This window comes from Centroberyx gerrardi, chromosome 5 (genome assembly GCF_048128805.1).
Source record: "Centroberyx gerrardi isolate f3 chromosome 5, fCenGer3.hap1.cur.20231027, whole genome shotgun sequence".
Lineage (NCBI taxonomy): Eukaryota > Metazoa > Chordata > Actinopteri > Beryciformes > Berycidae > Centroberyx > Centroberyx gerrardi.
The window spans coordinates 6,097,207-6,116,704 of record NC_136001.1 but is presented as its reverse complement, the minus strand read 5'-3'; the positions used below and the strand labels follow the sequence as shown (position 1 = coordinate 6,116,704).

Genomic DNA, 19,498 nt, shown 5'->3' with positions numbered 1-19,498 from the left:
GCTCATCAAGTCAGACAATTTTATCTTCAAAAAATTTTCATGTCAAAATTAAACTTTTTAGTGATGTAATAAAATCAGATGATTGACAGTTATCAAATTTGTACATACAAAGGACAGCCAGAAGAACAAAAGTTCAAGTTAAAGTTCAGTTTATTGTCATATGTAAATAAATACAATGAAATGCTTGTGCTACGGCACACTCAGTTATTCAGCAATTACCATCCTCACAATATAACACATAGATATAGCGATGGCACAGTAGACATTAGACAGTAGACATGACTATCCAACAGCTACCCCACAGATACCACCCACACAGTACATGTAGTATAGACATAACAATGGCACAATAAATATGAGAATATACTATACGAGTTATGTTCAGTAGTGCAGTATGTGCAAAAATGCAATAAATGTAAACAGTGAAACCAGTAACTAGAGGTGAAACATCAAAGATACAACATGGATGTGAGCTGGTTGAAATCAAAACAAAGAAATGACTGCAAATATGGATGATACTTTGAAAGATTACAGTTCAGTATCAAAGTTCTAATTTGTCATGACAATGGATCCTGCTCATGTGTATGTTCATTTTGGCTTTCATACAGTAGCACAAAAGTGCAATGTCTACAGTTCAGCGTGCTTCAAGGTTGTATCCTAGGTTCTGTTTTGTTCTCTATATGTTCCCACTTGGTCAGTAGTGGACAAAATATTTCTTTGTTATCAATCATGTTCAAACATTTGTTCCATCTTGTTGCAGCACTTGAGAAATATCTCTCAAACAAGGTCATTTCTATCCTTTTCTGAATTGAATTTACCCCGTATCTAAAAAATAATGTATGTAATGTTGTGAGATTTGGAAAGGAAAATATTGTTCCAAAAGCTTAGCTAACCTTAAGATGATGTTTGAGTAATCCATCATATGATGTGCCTCATGTTAAAACAAAAACTATTTTACACCAAGTGTTGCAAAAGTCGTCAAGGTGTCTATGTGTCTGTCGTTGTATTTCACCCCTTCAGTGTCTTCAGTTCCACTGACGATAGGTGGCAATATTTTGATTTTATGATGCCTTCAAGTCATATGTAAAATAACATGATTATGAGTTCGGCACATATGAACAAGAGGAGAATTGTGAGTGGGAAAGTTGGATTTTCAATGCTCCGTGGTGCTGAGGTGGCGAGTTGTGTCTTTCACCTTTTTAAGGGAAGAGTCACATTCATACAGTTAAACACATTCACAACTGGGAACAAAGTGGAGGTCCTCAGCTCTTGGACAACAGTGGCAGTGAGGAGCTGATTGTGTTTCGAAACAACTTGTCCCGTCTCCACAGAATTCAATATACAAGGTTCATTTCTGTGTGCTTTTTGACTGGCAAACGATCATCTCACCACTGATATATCTGATTTTGTGTTTAGATAATGTCAACTTATTAGCTAGCAAACCATAGTATCCATTTAGCTAACCATCACTGTCTTATTATAAATGCATCTTACTTTGGCACTTGCTAGTGTATCTAGTAGAAGCTAATTAGTAGTGGCTAATAGTCACATATTAACATTAACATTGAATGCTTGGCTAAATTAGCTTTCTAGCTAGTTAGCTAGCCAATAAAGCCATAAACCAGCTGTTTGTTCAGGTTAACTGAGCTGACTCTTCTCAAGCTACAACTCAGAGTGTTTTGGAGTAGAGACTAGAGCTAAAGACAAGACGGTTTACTGTAGATTTGTTTCCCATTTTAGGTTACTGTGACACGTAACTTAAAATTGGAAATAAATCTACCTTAAAAGACTATTCAATTTTACCTATTACTGAATAGACATATACCCGCAGCACAACAACTGGTTCTTCTGTCAAATCTCCAGTGGACCTCCATGATGGCGCCAGAGGTGGGTGATGTAACTGCAGAGCTTCTATGGATGGCACAACACAACTCTACTGGAGTAACTGGGGGTCAAGTGCCTTTCTGAAGGAGGGGAGAGTGTTACTCATTCACTTTCCCCGTCCAGATTGTCCCTCGCTTGGGAATTTTAACTTCTTGTGTTTAGGGTGTGTGCGCCATGTGGCTAATGTGGTAGGAAGCATGGCAGACATGTCAGCAGTTGATGGAACATTATTAGCTGAAGAGCCAATTCAAACTTTAATTCCTTGTTTCATGCACATTCCCCTCCCTTCATGTTGCTGCTAAAACACCAAATAGCTCTTGAAAATACAAGAAGAGTCAGAAATCAAGCTAGTTGTGACGTGATAATTACAACTTTCTATCACACAAGTGGCAACTAGCACTTAAAGGCAACATCAACTGCAGTGCAGTCCTATCAGTAGTGTACTTGCACCTGAAAACAATTTCCCCTCACTTGTCCATGTTTATTTAATCAGGCAGGTGATTTATTGTACATAATTAAAATCGGTGACAAATTTTTTTTATTTGGAAATGTACTTATTTAAATTAAAATGTAATAAGTAATAGCGAAATAAGCCACTGACAAAAACACAGCCCTTTGTTTGTGCAGTATGATTATATGAAGCATTCCTATCATACTATGCTGGGCTTATGGTGACAGGATGGTGCAGGTTTTAGTAGTACATCTAACCTGTACACTTGACATCCAGTGTATGCTGATTTTCTACAGGTTTTGATGAGCTGAGGATTGTGCAGCTTGGAAAGACTGGATCTGGGAAAAACGACAGTATTGTTTCAGTAAAGAATAGAATAAAAGATAAGAGCATTAGAGTAATTAGAAAGGTCTTTTGCCCCTTAAGGGTTTTTTCAGCCACCTTTGCCTCTTCTTGTCAAAAAACAGGCGTACGCACAAACAAGACATTTTATATTTTTATTTTTCACTCATGAGTTTTTTTTATATGTGCTGAATAAAATCGAATATTGTGGACTTCAACATGATTTTGTCTTTAATTCCTAACTCGCACTGATCAAGTGATGGAAAACGATGTAACAAATGAACATGATGAGTCATTTTTTTAAATGACAAATGTTATTTATGCTCACTTACATCATTTCATGTCCAAGTAACAACCTCTTACTCATATAAATAAATACAAGCTATTTCGAAGAAGTTATGAAGAAATTGTGTCAGGACTTTCAAAATCCATTATAATAAAAAGTTGTTTTCATTGTACCCCGCTGAAAACATGGGAGAGAAAATCTTTTAAGACCCCCAAGATGGATGCACTCAATTCCTCTAACTCCAATTGACAGCTCAAAATTAGCATGGTGCATTAAACCCCTAAAATATAGGTTGGCAGCATCTAAAAATGTTGCTATTAATTATATTCATCTTTTTTGGTTTACTTAAAACCCACCCTGTGTTATTACAGCCGGCAGGAATCAATAGGCCATTTGAAATGGTAATGCCATTTCTGTCACACACACATGCACCTGTCCTATTCCCCGGAGTGGCTGTAAATCCATGCTGTGTCTGTGGCGCTGTGATATGTGATCAATCAACATTAGCATCACTTACCACATCAATAGGGAACCGCTGGGCTGCTGGCCTTAACACATCCAGTGTAGATGGGAAAATGTAAAAGAGACAAAAAGATGCTGAAACGTGTTGGTTTTGACTCAGATCTGTTTTTTAAAGAGTTAGAAAATGTCCAATAAGACTCACCCAATGGTAGGATCAACCCCATCAACCTCATTTAAAAATACACTGACTGTACAAAATATTAGGGACACTTGCTCTTTTCATGATGTACACTGATGAGGTGAATCCAGGTAAAAGCCATTATCCCTTATTGATGTCCCTTATTAAATCTATACTAATCTAGAGGAGATGGACATAAAGGGAAGAAGTTGGACATGGACGATTAAGCTGTGGATTGTGCAAAACGGGCTGCGACTCAATATCAGCAAGATGATGTTTTGTCCATTCAGTGTATATTCAAAACAAAGGTGTTTCATCTCAGTCTGTCTTCAGCCTGATTGCGTATCATCCCAATCTATAGCATTGACTCACTTACAAGAAGTGAGCTATCCCTGAGTCATGTCCAGATCACCTCTGACCCCGGAGCGCCTCCCTACAGACCCTCCTTACTGTCAGCGTCAGTCTGAGAGGCTTCCCACACGGCCCTCCTCCCCCCGCCTCCCCCTCCTCCATCCCGAAACAAAGAGAAGCATCCCACAGTTTGATTCTCTCACCTTTCGGTCACATGATAAGACACGGTAAGGCCGTGGAAATAATCTGCTTGATCTGCTTATCCCACAATACGATATAAAATGTCATTACGAAGTGCAAATAATATAATTTGGATGGAGAGCTTGTGAAACTGTGATGGTCAAGCATCTCATTTGTGATTACTACAGCAGAATAACATGGAGCTGATATCACCATTCATTTTTGAATACAACGATACGTATTGTCACATTTTGGTATTGCGATATATTGAATTTCGATGTATCGTCCCATCCCTATATAATTATAATTAAATCACTGTAACATTGGATGTTGGATGCAACTATTTCAGGTTCATTTAGATTCTGTTTAATTTCTATCACTGTATCTTTGGAAGATCCTTCAAAATAAAGGCGTATTTTACTTAAAGTCGAGATGAAATGAAAAATGCCTTTTTAACCCTTTTAGATCACATCCCCGGTCATATTGTGCACCTATTTAACAATATATGCCAAAAAAAATACAAAAAATCAATTTCTTTGTGTTCTTATATCAAAATTCAATCATGTTTTCTTCCTGTAAAACAAAATATGCCGTGTGCTTACGTAAGCATGCCCGTAACTAATTTCAACCAATAATATCATGACATCCACCCATCAATCAATCTTCAACTTTTAGTGCACAGAGCTAAGAGGCTAAGATTCATTAGTTAGCTAGCTAGCAACAGCATGGTACTTCGGTGTGTCTTCGGGTGTTATGACACACCCACTTTTCAACGTTCAAATCAAATTCCTCCCAACGTTATGTCCCGCCTGTCTTTCCTGTTTCACTCGGAAATACGTCACGATACGGAAGTTAGATACTCTCGAAATGCCGTTTCATCTCGACTTTAAGGCCTTGAAATTAGGAAAAGGGTTGTCTTAAGCTTCCATCTCAGGGATTCAAGTGTGTGTGTGTGTGTGTGTGTGTGTGTGTGCATGCATTGCTCCCATTCCTCCTTCACCCCACCCACCCCTTTCCTTGTCGGTAGCAACTTGCACCCCCCCCACCACCACCACCACCACCACCACCACACACACACACACACACACACACACATATTGAGCCCCACCGGCAGCCCATTGTTCATGTAGCGGCGCGGTGAGGCTTGTGTACTGCACCATTCAGGGGCATAGACACACGCCCAGCCCTCCCTCTCTCTCTCTCTCTCTCTCTCTCTCTCCTCCTCCTCTTCTTCCTCTTACTCCTCCTCCTCCTCCCCTCTCACATTCTCTCCTCTCCTCCATCCAGCAACATCCTCCTGCTCTCTCCTCCTCCGCCTTCAGCAACCATGGCCAGCACTGTATCAGGTAAGAAGACACACATTCCCACCAGCCTGGCGGTTACATCTGGTTAGTTGAAATGGGGTGGGGGGGTGTCTGGTGGTTTACATTGGTTTAGGGAACAAAGAGGGGGGAGAATTAGTTAGCATCTGATACCAGAGATGGTTTCTATGCGTATTGGGCAAAATTGTCATGGCAACTGGGATTTTCTTCTCTCAGATTGCACTGGAGCTCAGATATAGATACTGAATGGCTATGGCAGACTGAAATGCTGCCACAGTCATACATGGACATAATACAGTAACATAATAACATATATAAAAGCAGTCAGATTCTTCCAGAAAGAGCAGATTATTGCGCATTTATCTGAAATTCACCGGAGTCGTTCCCGGTAATGCGAAAGCTGTGACCACCTCTGATAAAACGCCGGCTTGCTGAGGCAGATCTGAAGTAATTACAAAAAAAAAAAAGAAAGACTCACGCTGAGGCTAGCAGTGCGGCAAACTAAATTTACTGTTGGAGCCACATGCAGGTGGCTCCTTGCTGCAGCCAACGCAACGACTTTCAGGAGCATGTTCTGTCTCGCTTTGACTGACACCTCCATGATCTTCATATGACATTTTTGTTAAATATACCAGTATACTGGAATAGCTGCTTGTGTGCGCATGGGTGTATTTGTGTGTGAGAGAGAAGGAGAATGTGTGTGTGTGTGAGTGTGTGTGTGTGTGTGTGTGTGTGTGTGTGTGTGTGTGTGCGCGCCTAACTGGTCTATAGTGGTGATGTGTGCTGTTCATTATTCAGACAAAGTTAGAATTACATGCAAGTCTATGTGTTAACGGTCAGTAAATCACAATGGATCTCTTTCCAGTGATCATTATTCTTCTTTGGCTATCTCTCCAGCCAACATCAAGAACACCACGCCTTAGAGGGAAGGGACAGTGGCCTTGTCATTAAAATACATTGAAACGCCATGGCTTTAACATCTACGGTTGCCCTTACAACCCACCAATAGCACAGCAGCAGATCATTTTGTAGGTTATGATAAAATATAATAGTTGCTCGACTTTACCCTAGCACAGTTATCAGGCCACTTACAGTTTTCTTTTGCACTTTAAGGAATCAAAGAGCCTAATAGGGCTTTAAGTAATGATTTGCAACATGGCTGACACATCCAAGATGAAATAATCCACAGTGAGATCATGCAGCTACATCTTCATTATGACGGCACTATGCACAACCGTATTAATTGATCACAACTGGGAAATGAACGTGCATCGACCCAGGTTATTGTCTCAATTCAAATCCAAAAGTGGACCGGAGAGAGGATTATTTTTTGTCAAGATTTGAGAGTCCTATCCTTGCACCAAGCTTGTGAATAATGTATCAAAAGTCTCTCTGGCTCAGTGAGCTTTCCCCCCTGTTCGTTGTGCTGCCGCTGTCTCCCGTTGTGTATACGCTCCATGTTCCCCTCAGACGTACATACACAGCTCATTATCTGGCACCGTTTAGCCTGTAAAGAAAAGCACAGCGGGAAGCTAGATGCTTGGAGAGAGAGAGAAAAGAGACAGGAATTCAGAGTTGACGCCGCGTTGCGCCGGCAGCTCGCCCGTTTGGAGTCTGAACATGAATAATTGATACGATCGCCTCGCCTTCTGAGCGTGTTTGAAATCAGCTGCGTTTCATCCACAACATTACCTTGTGGTACACAAAGACAGCCATTTTGAGGGGCGTCAGTGGAGTAACAACATGGCTTTTCAGCAAGTAAGCTCCAGTGACTGTGCTGGTGTGTTTCCAGTGGGGCTTTAGCTAGCAGCTACCTTGCCCTACTTTCGAATGACATCGATGAAATGATGCATAGTGCTTAATAGATCCAAACGCCCCTCTTTCCTGCCCACTCAGAGTGACTCACTCTCCAAGGCATTGGGGATTTATGAACACACACCATTAGCCATATATTATCATGCTACGGCAGCGTATTGTTCAGTATTTCAGCCACCCTGAAGGAGAATAGCATGGAGGAGACACATGGGTGCATCAAATTAGTTTCTCTGATGCTCTCAGCGGCATGTCAACTCTGCCTGTGGTGCCCTGAGTGTGTGTATATTCTAATGGATGTTGACCCATAACATTGATTCTTCATTTAATTTATAGCTCAGGGTCATAAACCCTTCTCGCTCTTCCCTCCTCCGCTTCTTTTTACCAGCAGTAGACAGTCGGTGGCTATACCTTTTAGTATGATGAAGGTTTGCAAGCTGTGGGTCTTATCCGTCCAGTTCAGTTGTGTCTTAATGGAGCGGAGGGGCAATTATATGGCTCGTATAAAATAATAAATAATAAAGCAGATAATAAAGCAAGGCAATTAGCTGTGTGCTGTGCCAGCCTATAAAGGAGGGCTGTTTCACCCAGGGCAATCAAATTATTTGGCAGGAGCATATACGACACTATTCGGGAGGGTTACTGTACACCTCCAGGACGTTTGGCATAGCGAGTCTGCTCTACTGTCATAATGTGTGTGTGTGTGTCTGTGTGTGGGAAAGAGTGAGGACACACACACGTGGTTTGCAGGGTGGGTCTAATGCATCTGGTTTCAGCTGAATCCTGATGAGCATCTCAATAATAAATGGCCTTGTGGTGAACGCACAAATCCCCCTTTTCCTGTCCTGTCAGCAAGGCCCGGGACATTGAACTCACTTCCTGTTTTAGGGAAGCAACATGTTCACAACTTCACACCGTGCCCCGCCGCACTGTGAAGCATCTCAGTATCTACATTTGAAGTCCTGTAACTGTAAAACTCAAGCTTTTCTCGAACCTTTATTTGTATAACAGCATCGGACCAAAGCATACTGTTGATAGGCCTGCTAATATGTCCAAACAGCACATTTACCATGCCAAATGAATAAATTAGTCGTTTTAACCAGCTGCCATCTGCCTCTATAAACAGCAGAGGGCGTGTTTCAACGTCAAATCAAACTGGCTGTGGACTTCAAAACAAGGAGATATACAGAGCCTCGATCAGTGTACTGTACTAAGAGAAAATGGATGCTGCAGATTCAACTGGATCTGAATCTGCATGTTCACGACTAGCTGCCCTCCAATCCGGAGGTTCTCAAACATTTTCATGTCTCAGACCCCCAAATAGACACATTAGACCCCACTGACTCCCGTTTGATCGGATTTAGTCCCTGGAACCCACATGGAGAGATTGTAGCTGTTGATTTAGTATTGAACAGTAGAAGTGTCTACACTATACAAGACAATAGTGCTGAGAGTGAAACCTTGGATTACAACAGCCATCCTTATACATTCTCTAATTAGGATAATTTCTAGAAAATTAAAGTGAAGTCAAACTGTTCCTCAACCCCCTCAGGGACCCCTGGATGGGACCCGGACCCCTCTTTGAGAACCACTGCCTTATACGCATTGCTTGCTGCTGTAAGGTTGCCTATTCACCACACAACCCCATGATGTCACCTTGGCAACACCCTGTAGGCCCTTAGTGAGTTTTATTTTAGGCTGATCAACACAAACATGTATGCATGGATGCACACACGTGCGCACACACACACATACACACACACACACACACACAGCGCACACACACACACAGCGCTCTATCTGAGAGCCACTGGTTTTGATTTAAGAGCAGCCATGGTGCAGAGAGTTAAAAGGGGAAACCAGCTGCAGCATTACAGTGATTCTCCCTCTTGCCTAGCTGAAACTGCAGTTCCCAGAATGCCCTGCTTTTGCCCACACCCATCAGTCCTGCCACTGCAGAGAAAATGCCTTTAACTACAAACTACCTGAGCTCAGCCATGATATACTGTAGATCCCATACTGAAAACATTGCAGTCAATAAAAATATTACATTGACTGATTTGGTTTGTCCATAGTATGACAAACTCCCTAGCCTCACTTAGTTAATGTCTGAGGATATGTCATGATCAATATTTGAATACATAATTTCTTTAAATATGCAATGTGTATTAAATATGTTTCACTATATAGCCTCATTCAGTACCTCCCCTCTTTTGTGACTAACTAGCTTTTCTAAAAAACACACAGATCTTAATAAAGCTACACTTAAAACTGATTAACATGTTGACCACTTGATTGTTCATTGGTTCTAATACATATGATATAACAGTATGATTACTGAACTTTCCATGAATTAATGTATAATCTAACCTTTTGCATAGTCTCAGTGCCTGACAAATAACTGTGATTGTCTTTGTTTCAGTTGTTTTTCCAGCCTTGAGTTGTGATACTGTACCAAAACTGGAAAATCCCCTTGAGAGCAGTCTCCTAGGATAGGAAGACACAACAGAGCGTTATCAAGCAATGCTGAATGCAGAAATACAGATTGAAAGCCTTGCTGCCTTATTCTTAACTAGTGTTTCTTATGCTGAGACTAAACGGGTTGGCGAGAATTATGACGAGAACTGGACCACCGCCCTGCCACCCACATGAAGGCACTGCCAATGGAATGATGCATCCAATAACTTAATAAGCAACATTTATCCACGCTGGCAGCCGTCACTGGAAATTAAAATGCGTGTGTGGTGTCCATGGGGCAAAACGCAATCACACTAAATGCAGACAGGTCAAAAGAGGCCGTGCAACTGGGCTGACTAGGGCGTGTCATGGCACAGCAGGAAAAAAAGAATATTTGCATGCCCAGTGTTTATAATAGGCAGCAGTGTAGGTCATCATGATAATCCAGCAAGCATTCGATGGACCTGCAGGAGGTTGCCAAGTTCAACATCAAGCCAAACAAGCACAACATTTTAACAATATGATCTTATGGCAGAGTAAACATTCTTATTAAAACAGCGTTGGAAACAGTTTTTAACTGCTGTCAGAAAGATATTAAGGTCCTGCAAGTGGTAGGATGACTTCAGACTTTCAGGAGGTAAACGTCAAGATAAATGTCACTCTGTGGTGCAAATGGCTGCCGAGGAGCTGAAGCCAGTCTGTTGTCTCCAGCTGTGTGAGTCTGTGTTGCAGCATCAGCAGCAGTAAAGAGTCATATTACCTTAGCGAGGGCCACAGGTCACCGAGGATAATAAATGCATGGCAGCTCAGGCTACGTGTTCAGAGTGCTGGTGCTCGTATAGTCATAAAAACAGAAGAGCAGCCTCCTCACAGGCCTGATTACTTTATTGATTTTGGAGGTTTTGGGCAGCTGCATCCATTTCCATTTGGCAACATTAGCTACTTCAAAAAGCAAACTCGCTCTGGAGGCACAAACACACATCCATGAACAGCAGACCACCACACAAATGTCCCAGAGGGCTGCGAAGTATAACAAAGTGACTTTGAAGTACATATAAATAATTCAGAATCTTCCAAAAGGTTGATGGAGAATAAGATATAAATACCAACTTTTCCTGAAATATTTTAGTGTACCGTGGGTACAGAAACGCACCCCACCCTTCCATAGAATCATTAGTGTTAGCACTGACCAACAGAGGCTACTCCCTTCTGTATTGAACCATCTCCACTCGGCCTTGGTTCTTTTGCTTCTGCCTATCTTAATGCGGGAATCAAAATTGAAAGCTGCACTTGGCAACTTTGCACTTTGGCAGCCCCAAATGGCAGTGAGAGGCAGCTGTTTGATTTTTGAGGACTTCATTACCCAGAAATCATGTAAGGTGATGCTGGGAATTACCCGACACCAGAATTTAATTTGGCCAAACTGGGTGAATCTACAGCGTCTCCATTAGTGGGGAGGGGATGCTCTTCTCTGTTGCAGCCCCACTTGCTGGTCTAGGCTGATAAGACATAGGCATATTTTTACATTAGCATCTTGCCTGGTGCAGCATGACAACAACTTTAACCACAAGTTCCTGTTGGACACAGCGTGTTGACAGGGGAGAGGGCTCAAACTGGGACAAACCAGTGGTTTATGAACAGAAAACATTTATTTCAGTCAAATTCAAGTTCCCATATTACAGGAATTCAAATTTTCCTCTATTTAAATACATACTTGATCAAAGATGCTTAATAAAGACTTTGTTACAATTCCATCTTGTTTGAGAGGTTAAAGTTATTGCATTTTCAAAAACCCAGGCAGTTTCAGACTAACTCCTGGAAACGCATCACAACTGGACTTGGTCCTGATTGGCTCCCTCACTAAAGAATCCATCCAATCAGGGTCAGTGTGCAGCATTTAAAGTGGAAAGCCTCCACTCTGCAGTTTTACCTCATTTGAATTAGAGGAGCTGGTGCTGTCAGCCAATCAGGGTCCAGTAATGTGAGGATTTAGTCTTCAAATTAATTGACTCTAATGAATGCAATTCAACTTTTAACTAAACTACATTCATTTGCAAAACATCATGAAGAACATGATTCATATCCTGAGCCGATTTGAAAACAAAATCATGAAAACTGAATAATATAGCACCTTTAAACCTTTTATTCCATGAGGTTGTTAAGTCCCTGTGAGCTTAACAGTAGGATCAATAAACACATTTGTGACGATTGCTGTTGTTTTATAATGGTTTATTACATATGCATGCATATAGAAGAGAGTACACAAAGAGCAATAGGGAACCACCAGCATTTATACTGTGGCAGCAGAAGTCCAACAATAGAAAAATGCTCTAAAGTTGCGTCATAAGATTCAGCATGGAAACTACTGATAGAATTATGCAACAATGGATGTGAGTGGAGGAGCTGTGACCTTGAGGTCGGTACTGCTAATAGATACTTGTACTGCTAAACAATACTTATGAAAGATACTACCGGTTTACTCTTTCTCATACTTCCCATATTTTATTGCTTTTATTGATTTATTGTTTTTATTGTTGATTTTTTGCTTCTGTTTTTCTTTGCCGTATGCTATTAATTTGACTTCATACTATCTTATTTTTGTCATTTTACACTTATTTCATGCTTTTTGTATACACTCATCCTTTCATTCCTACCTGTCCACTGAACATGTTCTAGTGTTGAAATTGTTGGTTGACGTGATGTTTAAATACACCCAAGTTGCTCTATTATTTGTGTGTGTGTGTGTGTGTGTGCGTGCGTGCGTGCGTGCGTGCGTGCGTGCGTGCGTGCGTGCGTGCGTGCGTGCGTGCGTGCGTGCGTGTGTGTGTTCAAGTGTGTGTGTTCATCTTATCCTGCCTTACATGACAGTGGACACCCACAGGGATTGGTTTCCTCCATGTGGCATGTACTAAATGTCTCACAACCTTGTTTTGTTTTTTGTTTTTCATATACATACCATACCAGTGATATTACTGTTTTCTCTCACCTCTGTGCCACAGCCTATACAGACAAGATCAAGGAGATGTCCATGCTGTCTCTGCTCTGCTCCTGCTTCTACACACAGCCACATCCCAATAGCCTCTACCAGTATGGAGGTATGTCTGCCTGCCGCCTACCTGTCTCTCTCTCTACCTGGCAAATGGTCAGTCTGCCCATGTGTCTGTGTTAGGGGTGTATACCCGTGTATCCACAGGTCCTTCAAAAGCCTTAAATTGTCTAAATCTAAAGTATTAAAATGCCTTAAATCCAGTTATTAGAGGTCTTATTTTTCTTATTTTTTTTAGGTTTCTTTGTGCTGCATGTCCACTCTTGGATTAATAAAGAAGAGTTTCAGTGGTACAACATGCATCCTATTTGCTTTACTAAACATAATTGGACTTCATGTCCCTTAAAGGCAAAGCAACACTAAATCATATAAGGCAGCAAATGTTGTTGCACTGCTCTATATGGGTTGAGACCTTCATTACTTCAGGTTAGCTAGGTCGCACTAATTAGGCAGCTTGCACGTTGTCAGACACTGTGTTGCATAAAAAGCAAAATGATACAACGCTCCTTGCTCCTTGCACCTTTTGGCCTCTTGCTCTTTCTGCTGCAAGCGACGCTCACAGCTGAGCTCTCAGCTCCTGTGTGATCGCGGCCTACTTGTAGCTAATTGTACACAATGCTGGAACACAGTGGTGAGATGCATCATTCCGTCAAGCGTCGTCAGAATTGTGTGTGACGGATGGACGAAGGAAGGAAGGAAGGAAGGGTGGGAGGGAGGAAGGGAGCAAGGGAGGAAGGAAGACTGGTCCATAGTCTTCCCCCCCGATTTCACTGTGGGGAACAATGAATTAAAGGATAGCCCTGCTAGAGAAACCAAAGACCAATCATTTGATTGGAAACATTGCAGACATTTTCATTCTTCATTTAGTTAACAAAGCTGTTGATGTTCAGTCTGATGCTATGTGATGGCGAAGAAGAGTGGTTTGCCTGTATGTCAGAGGTGCCTGGTTTGTTTCCATATGCATTTTTAAAAACAATGACAAAGTTATATATTAAACTAAAATTACAACATTGCAGTCAAATATGCAGCATCCATCAATGTTTAAAAACACTGATGATTTTGATGGTATCCTCTAAAATGTTCCCAGTTTTACTGTACTTGCATGCAAACAAACAACTGTTCAAACGGCAAATATCTCATTTTAAAACAAAACTGGTGAACTTCTGTCATATGTTGTCATTCACGTGAATTGGTTCCCGCCTCGGTCAGACCTGGAGGTGAAGAGCTTGAACAAGCGAGCGTCCGGCCAGTCGTTCGAGGTGATCCTGAAGGACGACCAGTCCCCGGACAAGCCCCAGCCTCAGCCCCTGCTCTCCCCCCCAAAGAGGGAGATGTCTCTGGAGGAGCTCCAGAAGAGGCTGGAGGCCGCCGAGGAGAGGAGGAAGGTAAGATCAGATCTGATGGGTAAGCTGTATATATATCTGACAAGGGTCAGACTAACCAGGCTTATATCTTCAAGGACAGCCACCTGCAAGCCTCCCCCCTCCTAGTATCGTCTCATGATGGTGTTTGTACGGATGTTGTATAAGTGGGTCTCAGGAACAATAGGATCTTGTCTATGCATGACAGTCATAAACCCTCACATGGAAAGCACATGAAAGCACATGATGAACTCATGATAATCAATACATTCGAATAGTACATATTTTCTCTACAGTCAGTCAAGCAATTATGTACAGTAGTGAGACTAAAATGAGTTCTGGAGGTAGACCGATATAAGGGTTTGTTGATATTAATATTGGTTGGCCATTTACCAAAAATCAGATCTGCTCCAGTCAGTGTGATCCACCTCTGATATGATGGATATGATGCAGTTTGACTGATTCCATATTTATTGCAGAGTTGATCAATACTGGTTGTCTATGGGAAGACTTGAACCAGAACTGATTCTAATGAGACACTTTGATCAGATTCCACACAAGTATAAATGATGTGATGACAACTTTCCTCTTCTTCTGAGAGTGTGTGTTTGCTATACCATTCAAAGATTATGTAACTCAAGATGCCTTTTGATATAGTTGATATATTTACGAGCACAAGAGTCATTCTTTCTCTTCTGAACTCCCCCATGCTAAGTGTTAACATGCTGTGCAGCTGTTCCTATCTCTTAGATAATGGGAGACTAGGAATCCTCGGAGAATAATGAGTGTTTATGACCAGAAAAGAAGGAGTTCACTTTTTTCTTAAAGTGTACGATTAACAATTATTATTGGTTGGCATACTGAAGAAGTAACCTTTAACCAATGGTAGCAATAGAAATGACCCGTATTTTCGTAAACCTGAATATTCAACACTAAAATTCTGTGTATTCCTTTCAGAGTTTGAGTTTCTTAGCTCCCAAACTGCAGCTTGAATAAACTGTCAAACTGCCAACCCTGTCATTCCTGGAGTAGTAGTAGTAGTGTTATCATCCAAAACAAAACAAAAAAACAAAAAAAAAGTGTTATCATCCTGGTTTTCAATGGAGAGTTTTAGTGTTCAATTGTCTAAATACTGTTTCAGAGGCTTTTCCACCCTGACAAGAATACAATTCCTTTGCGAAACACTGAACACTTGTAATTTGGGGGAAAGAAAAGAAATCAGTATCGGCCTTGAAATACTTGTGTCGGTCTAACTCTAATCACTTCCCGGATCTCCGATTTTTTATGGCTGTGGCTCCTGCTCAGTCATTTCCTCATTTGTTCTTCTGTCAACAACGAGAAGAATCATTCTGCATATTTATAACTGAATAGTCTATTGTTCTATTGTAGTGTTAATCCACTGATTGTAGAGAACTTCTTTCACACCACATCACACAGTTGGGGTTGGATTCGTTTATGTGACTTAAAAATCAAATAAAGCACATTGCACAAGAACACTGCTCCGTCTTCTTCAAACAGCAAGTCTTGGTCTATACAGAGTTCACCCTCTTAGGTCTGACAACTTTGATTGAGTAGTTGAATTGCTCTATCGCTTTGGTTTTGATTCGTTCCCTACACCAGAGGGAACTTCAAGGGTCACCTTAGATTATGGAATAAGGAATAGTTTTATCAGATTTTGTGTATTTGTAATTACACGAGAATAAAAAAGTAGTAGCTCTACTTTTTCATTGTGATGATTTAACTTCAGCCCTGCACCAAGAAGACCCTGCTCTTCTTGTTTGCGTTGTATTTTTAATTGCATGCCTTGAGTAAACCAGTTCTGTTGGTTTTTCAGAGACTAGCACAGCCCTCTTGGTTATGTGGGTTCTGTCTTTGAATGGGTTCATCTTGGCAGACGATGATGCTGAATGGTATGCAGGGTAGGGCCAACACACATGGAATAATTACAGTGTTACCTGTGGATAAGTTGCTTGTTAACGAAACAGTTTCCTAATCCTATGAGTAGAAGCTGGTTCTCAAAAGGTGGAGGGTCCATAGATTGTTATGTGATCATTTGCACCAAACAATATCAAATGTGGCCAATATGAAAATATATTCCTAGTTATACCCAAACTTAAAGGCGTTTTATTAAGCTGCAAGGTAGCCGCTGACTTTTCCCCCCTTTTCTTGAATCCCTGCCACCGCATGCCACCACCATCACCAACTCCCATCATTTCCCTGACACCCCCCTCCCTCCCTTCCCCTTCCCCTCCCAAACATCTCCATCTCCCGCTGGGCTGCAGTCCCAGGAGGCCTTGGTGCTGAAGCAGCTGGCGGAGAAGAGGGAGCACGAGCAGGATGTTCTCTACAAGGCCCGCGAGGAGAACAACAACTTCAGCAAGCAGACCGAGGAGAAGCTCAACCACAAGATGGAGCTCAACAAGGAGAACCGAGAGGCCCACCTCAATGCGCTCAAACAGCGGCTCCGCGAGAAGGCAAGGCTGTCGTTCATTTTCCATGACTATTTTAAGCATTTTTCATTTGTAGTGATCGTGAGAAATATGATAGTTCCTTCATTCTTGTGGTCTTGTGCAGAGTGACTCATTGCAACAGCAGACTGAATTGATTGGTTAAAATGCTGTTCAATTGCTATTCACCCATTGGTCACTTCACCTATAGGCGGAGTCACTACACCTGTGGACAGTCTTTCCTCTACAGAGCTATAAATACACTGTCTTTATACTCAATGCTCTGAGGAAGACATAGTCGAAAAACATATAAGCATTGCTCTGCAAAATAAAGACTGAAATTTCACAGGTGGTGGACCATTTTGTTGAGAGGTGCGGACCATCTCACACATCTATGACTTCACCCTGGGACCAGCACCCCGACCTATCAATTTAACGAAGGCTGCTAGCAGTAGCAGTAATCAAAAAGATTTGAATGAAAGGATATGAATCCAAAACTGAAAAGCGTTTTTTAACCTTTCGCCGGTTTCAAAACTTCTTTTTCACTTTCAAAATAAAGATAGGAAAGTAAGTCCAAGGTGAGAAGCATAGAAGTTGTTTTTTCTGCCTTTGTAACTTGTTGGTGAAACATTCTAGGCATTTTTTCTGCAGTTTACCATAGATGGGCAATGCGCTAAGCAATGGCACAGGACCAAATATGTGTAAATGCTTTCTGAAAACAAGATATGAGGAAATGAAGCCTCAATTATCACTGTGGGGAAATTTGGTCACTGCCGCACCAAATAATAAGATGCATCAAAGAAAAGTAGAACCTAAATAAGAATAGAGCAAATGGGATGGTATCAAACATAAAGCAACCAACAAGAACAATAACACTATGTTCAAGAACATATTAAATGGAATAAAAAGTAGGAATAAAAGACCATTGAGCAGCAGTATAACTTACTGAGAAACAAAAATGAACGAGATGATCTATGATGTTAAAGTATTTTTGAAAGAAATGAAATATATGCAGTGTGAAATAAGTGAGAAATGAATGAAAACGGTCCTAGATGATTAAATGGACAATGTTGAGGCAACTCCTGAGTCAATGTTGCCCAACAGAATTGCTCGAAATGTTGCCCCATGTGTCACTGCCTTAAATTGTAGTCACTTTGGACACAACACTAACTTGATTTGCATAATATTTGACACAGATACAGATATGATGCAACTGTCCCTTGTGCTACTGAACTGGGCTGAGTGCCAAGGGAGAAACCTGACTTGGGTGATAGAGGAAATGGTGGCGGGTGAGAGCAGGCATGTTATCAAGTGATGACAGATTTATGATTTATTTCATTGAACTAGGCCTGTGACACCTCAGCATTATATTCTGGCACTCAGAAACATAGTAGTAATGCCCACTTCTGCTTCCAAAAGTGTATTTCATTCTATAAATTGGGAGCTAAATGCTAGAAGAGGAGTGAGGAGATCTTTTTCTTTTACAACTGCTTTTGTCTTGCTCATGTAAAGACAGTTTGGATGTGTATAAAACATTCTTTTCTTAATCTGATTCTCAGACCTAAAATTTAAGGGTGACATTTCAACACTGATTGGGAAATCTACAAATATAAAAAAGTAGTGGAGAACCAGAAGGAGAAAAACCTTCAGATGGGCCAGATGTCTTCAGGTCCTCTACCACACTTCTTAAATATTACTACAAATAATCCAGACAAATCCAGTAGAGTTCAATATGATATAGGTTTACTGAAAAATCACACAGAATACAAGTAAACCGAGCTGGTCCATGAAGCAACTAACTTTGTTCCACAATACACCTCTTCTTTATACTCTTTTTCATGCTCCTCCTTTTGTGGGTCTTGGCAGGAGTTATCTCCTGCCCATTTTCTCCTAAACTTTTCCTCTTCTCAATACACCATTATTTACCTGTCCGGTCTACTTCCCTTTTTTATAATTAATGGTGTCAACGCGACCTCTCATGCTGATAAAAAATCATTTTAATTGGGGATACGCACACACTCATTTCAATAAGTCAACATATGCCTTTCTGTGAACATTAACACCCTCATATGCTGGGTATCATACTAATTATACATTCACTCAACTATTCAGGTGAGTCAAAATTTCCCACAGTAGGTTAAAAGGTAATGACAAGTAAATGTTGTACAGTATATGTAATATAGCAGGAAGCTCACCCATCCAGACTGTCCATTCATGAGTGGAAATCTATTTATTCTATTGTATTCCCCCCCCCCTTTTTTTTTTTAAATATAGAAGGCAGGGGAAATAGGCCTACACCCCTGTATACAAGAATCAGTTGTCATTATGGAGTTCAGTGGCTGAGAAGAGGGATTAACTGGGCATTAAAGAGTGGTTTCCATAACCACAGGCTAGTTTCTAAGCAGAGTTATTATCATTGCGTAACATTCCTGACGTGGTTTCACCAGTTCAACGGTCAAACCTCCGGAAGCGCACGCTGTGTCATGATGTGGTTTCATCTTGCCATTTACACAGAAGTCCCTCCACCTCTCATTATTTCCTTAAGTTTCATTTTGTTTCATGTCTGTCTGAGAGATTGTTTATCTGTTGCAGGAAGTCCATGCAGCCGAGGTACGCAGGAACAAGGAACTTCAGGCTGATCTCTCCGGCTGAAGACGTTTTCTAAGCTTTTAGCAAGCCGTCGTCGTCTGCCGAGCTTGGGTTGGGAGTTAATGCCACTTTTGAAAATCTTCTATGTGTCAAAACTTTCCTGTTGTTCAGTATTCACCGACATCATCCTCCTCCAGTTCCAGCGCACAAACCAGTAGTCTTATCACCAAATAATGTTAACTCATCTCTGTTTTATTTTTTGGAAGGAAGTGCAGAGATACCTACATATTCTGATATCGGAGACAAGTGTAGTTGAAATAAAGTCCAATT

The 19,498-nt window shown here is 41.1% G+C and overlaps 1 protein-coding gene across 1 annotated transcript; it reads left to right on the top strand.

The window, feature by feature from the left end:
- The first annotated feature begins 5,403 nt into the window (after positions 1-5,403).
- Positions 5,404-19,498, top strand: stmn3 (stathmin-like 3). The gene is made up of 5 exons (XM_071902804.2): positions 5,404-5,480; positions 12,725-12,820; positions 13,981-14,156; positions 16,415-16,606; positions 19,172-19,498. The coding sequence occupies exons 1-5, from the start codon at positions 5,462-5,464 to the stop codon at positions 19,229-19,231; spliced, it is 543 nt and encodes a 180-aa protein (XP_071758905.1). The 5' UTR covers positions 5,404-5,461; the 3' UTR covers positions 19,232-19,498.

What these genes read in the sequence shown, in the direction of transcription:
- stmn3 (XM_071902804.2), top strand. An exon ending in TAGCCTCTACCAGTATGGAG is followed by an intron (nt 12,821 to 13,980) that starts GTATGTCTGCCT and finishes CGCCTCGGTCAG; the next exon opens with ACCTGGAGGTGAAGAGCTTG. An exon ending in CCGCCGAGGAGAGGAGGAAG is followed by an intron (nt 14,157 to 16,414) that starts GTAAGATCAGAT and finishes GCTGGGCTGCAG; the next exon opens with TCCCAGGAGGCCTTGGTGCT.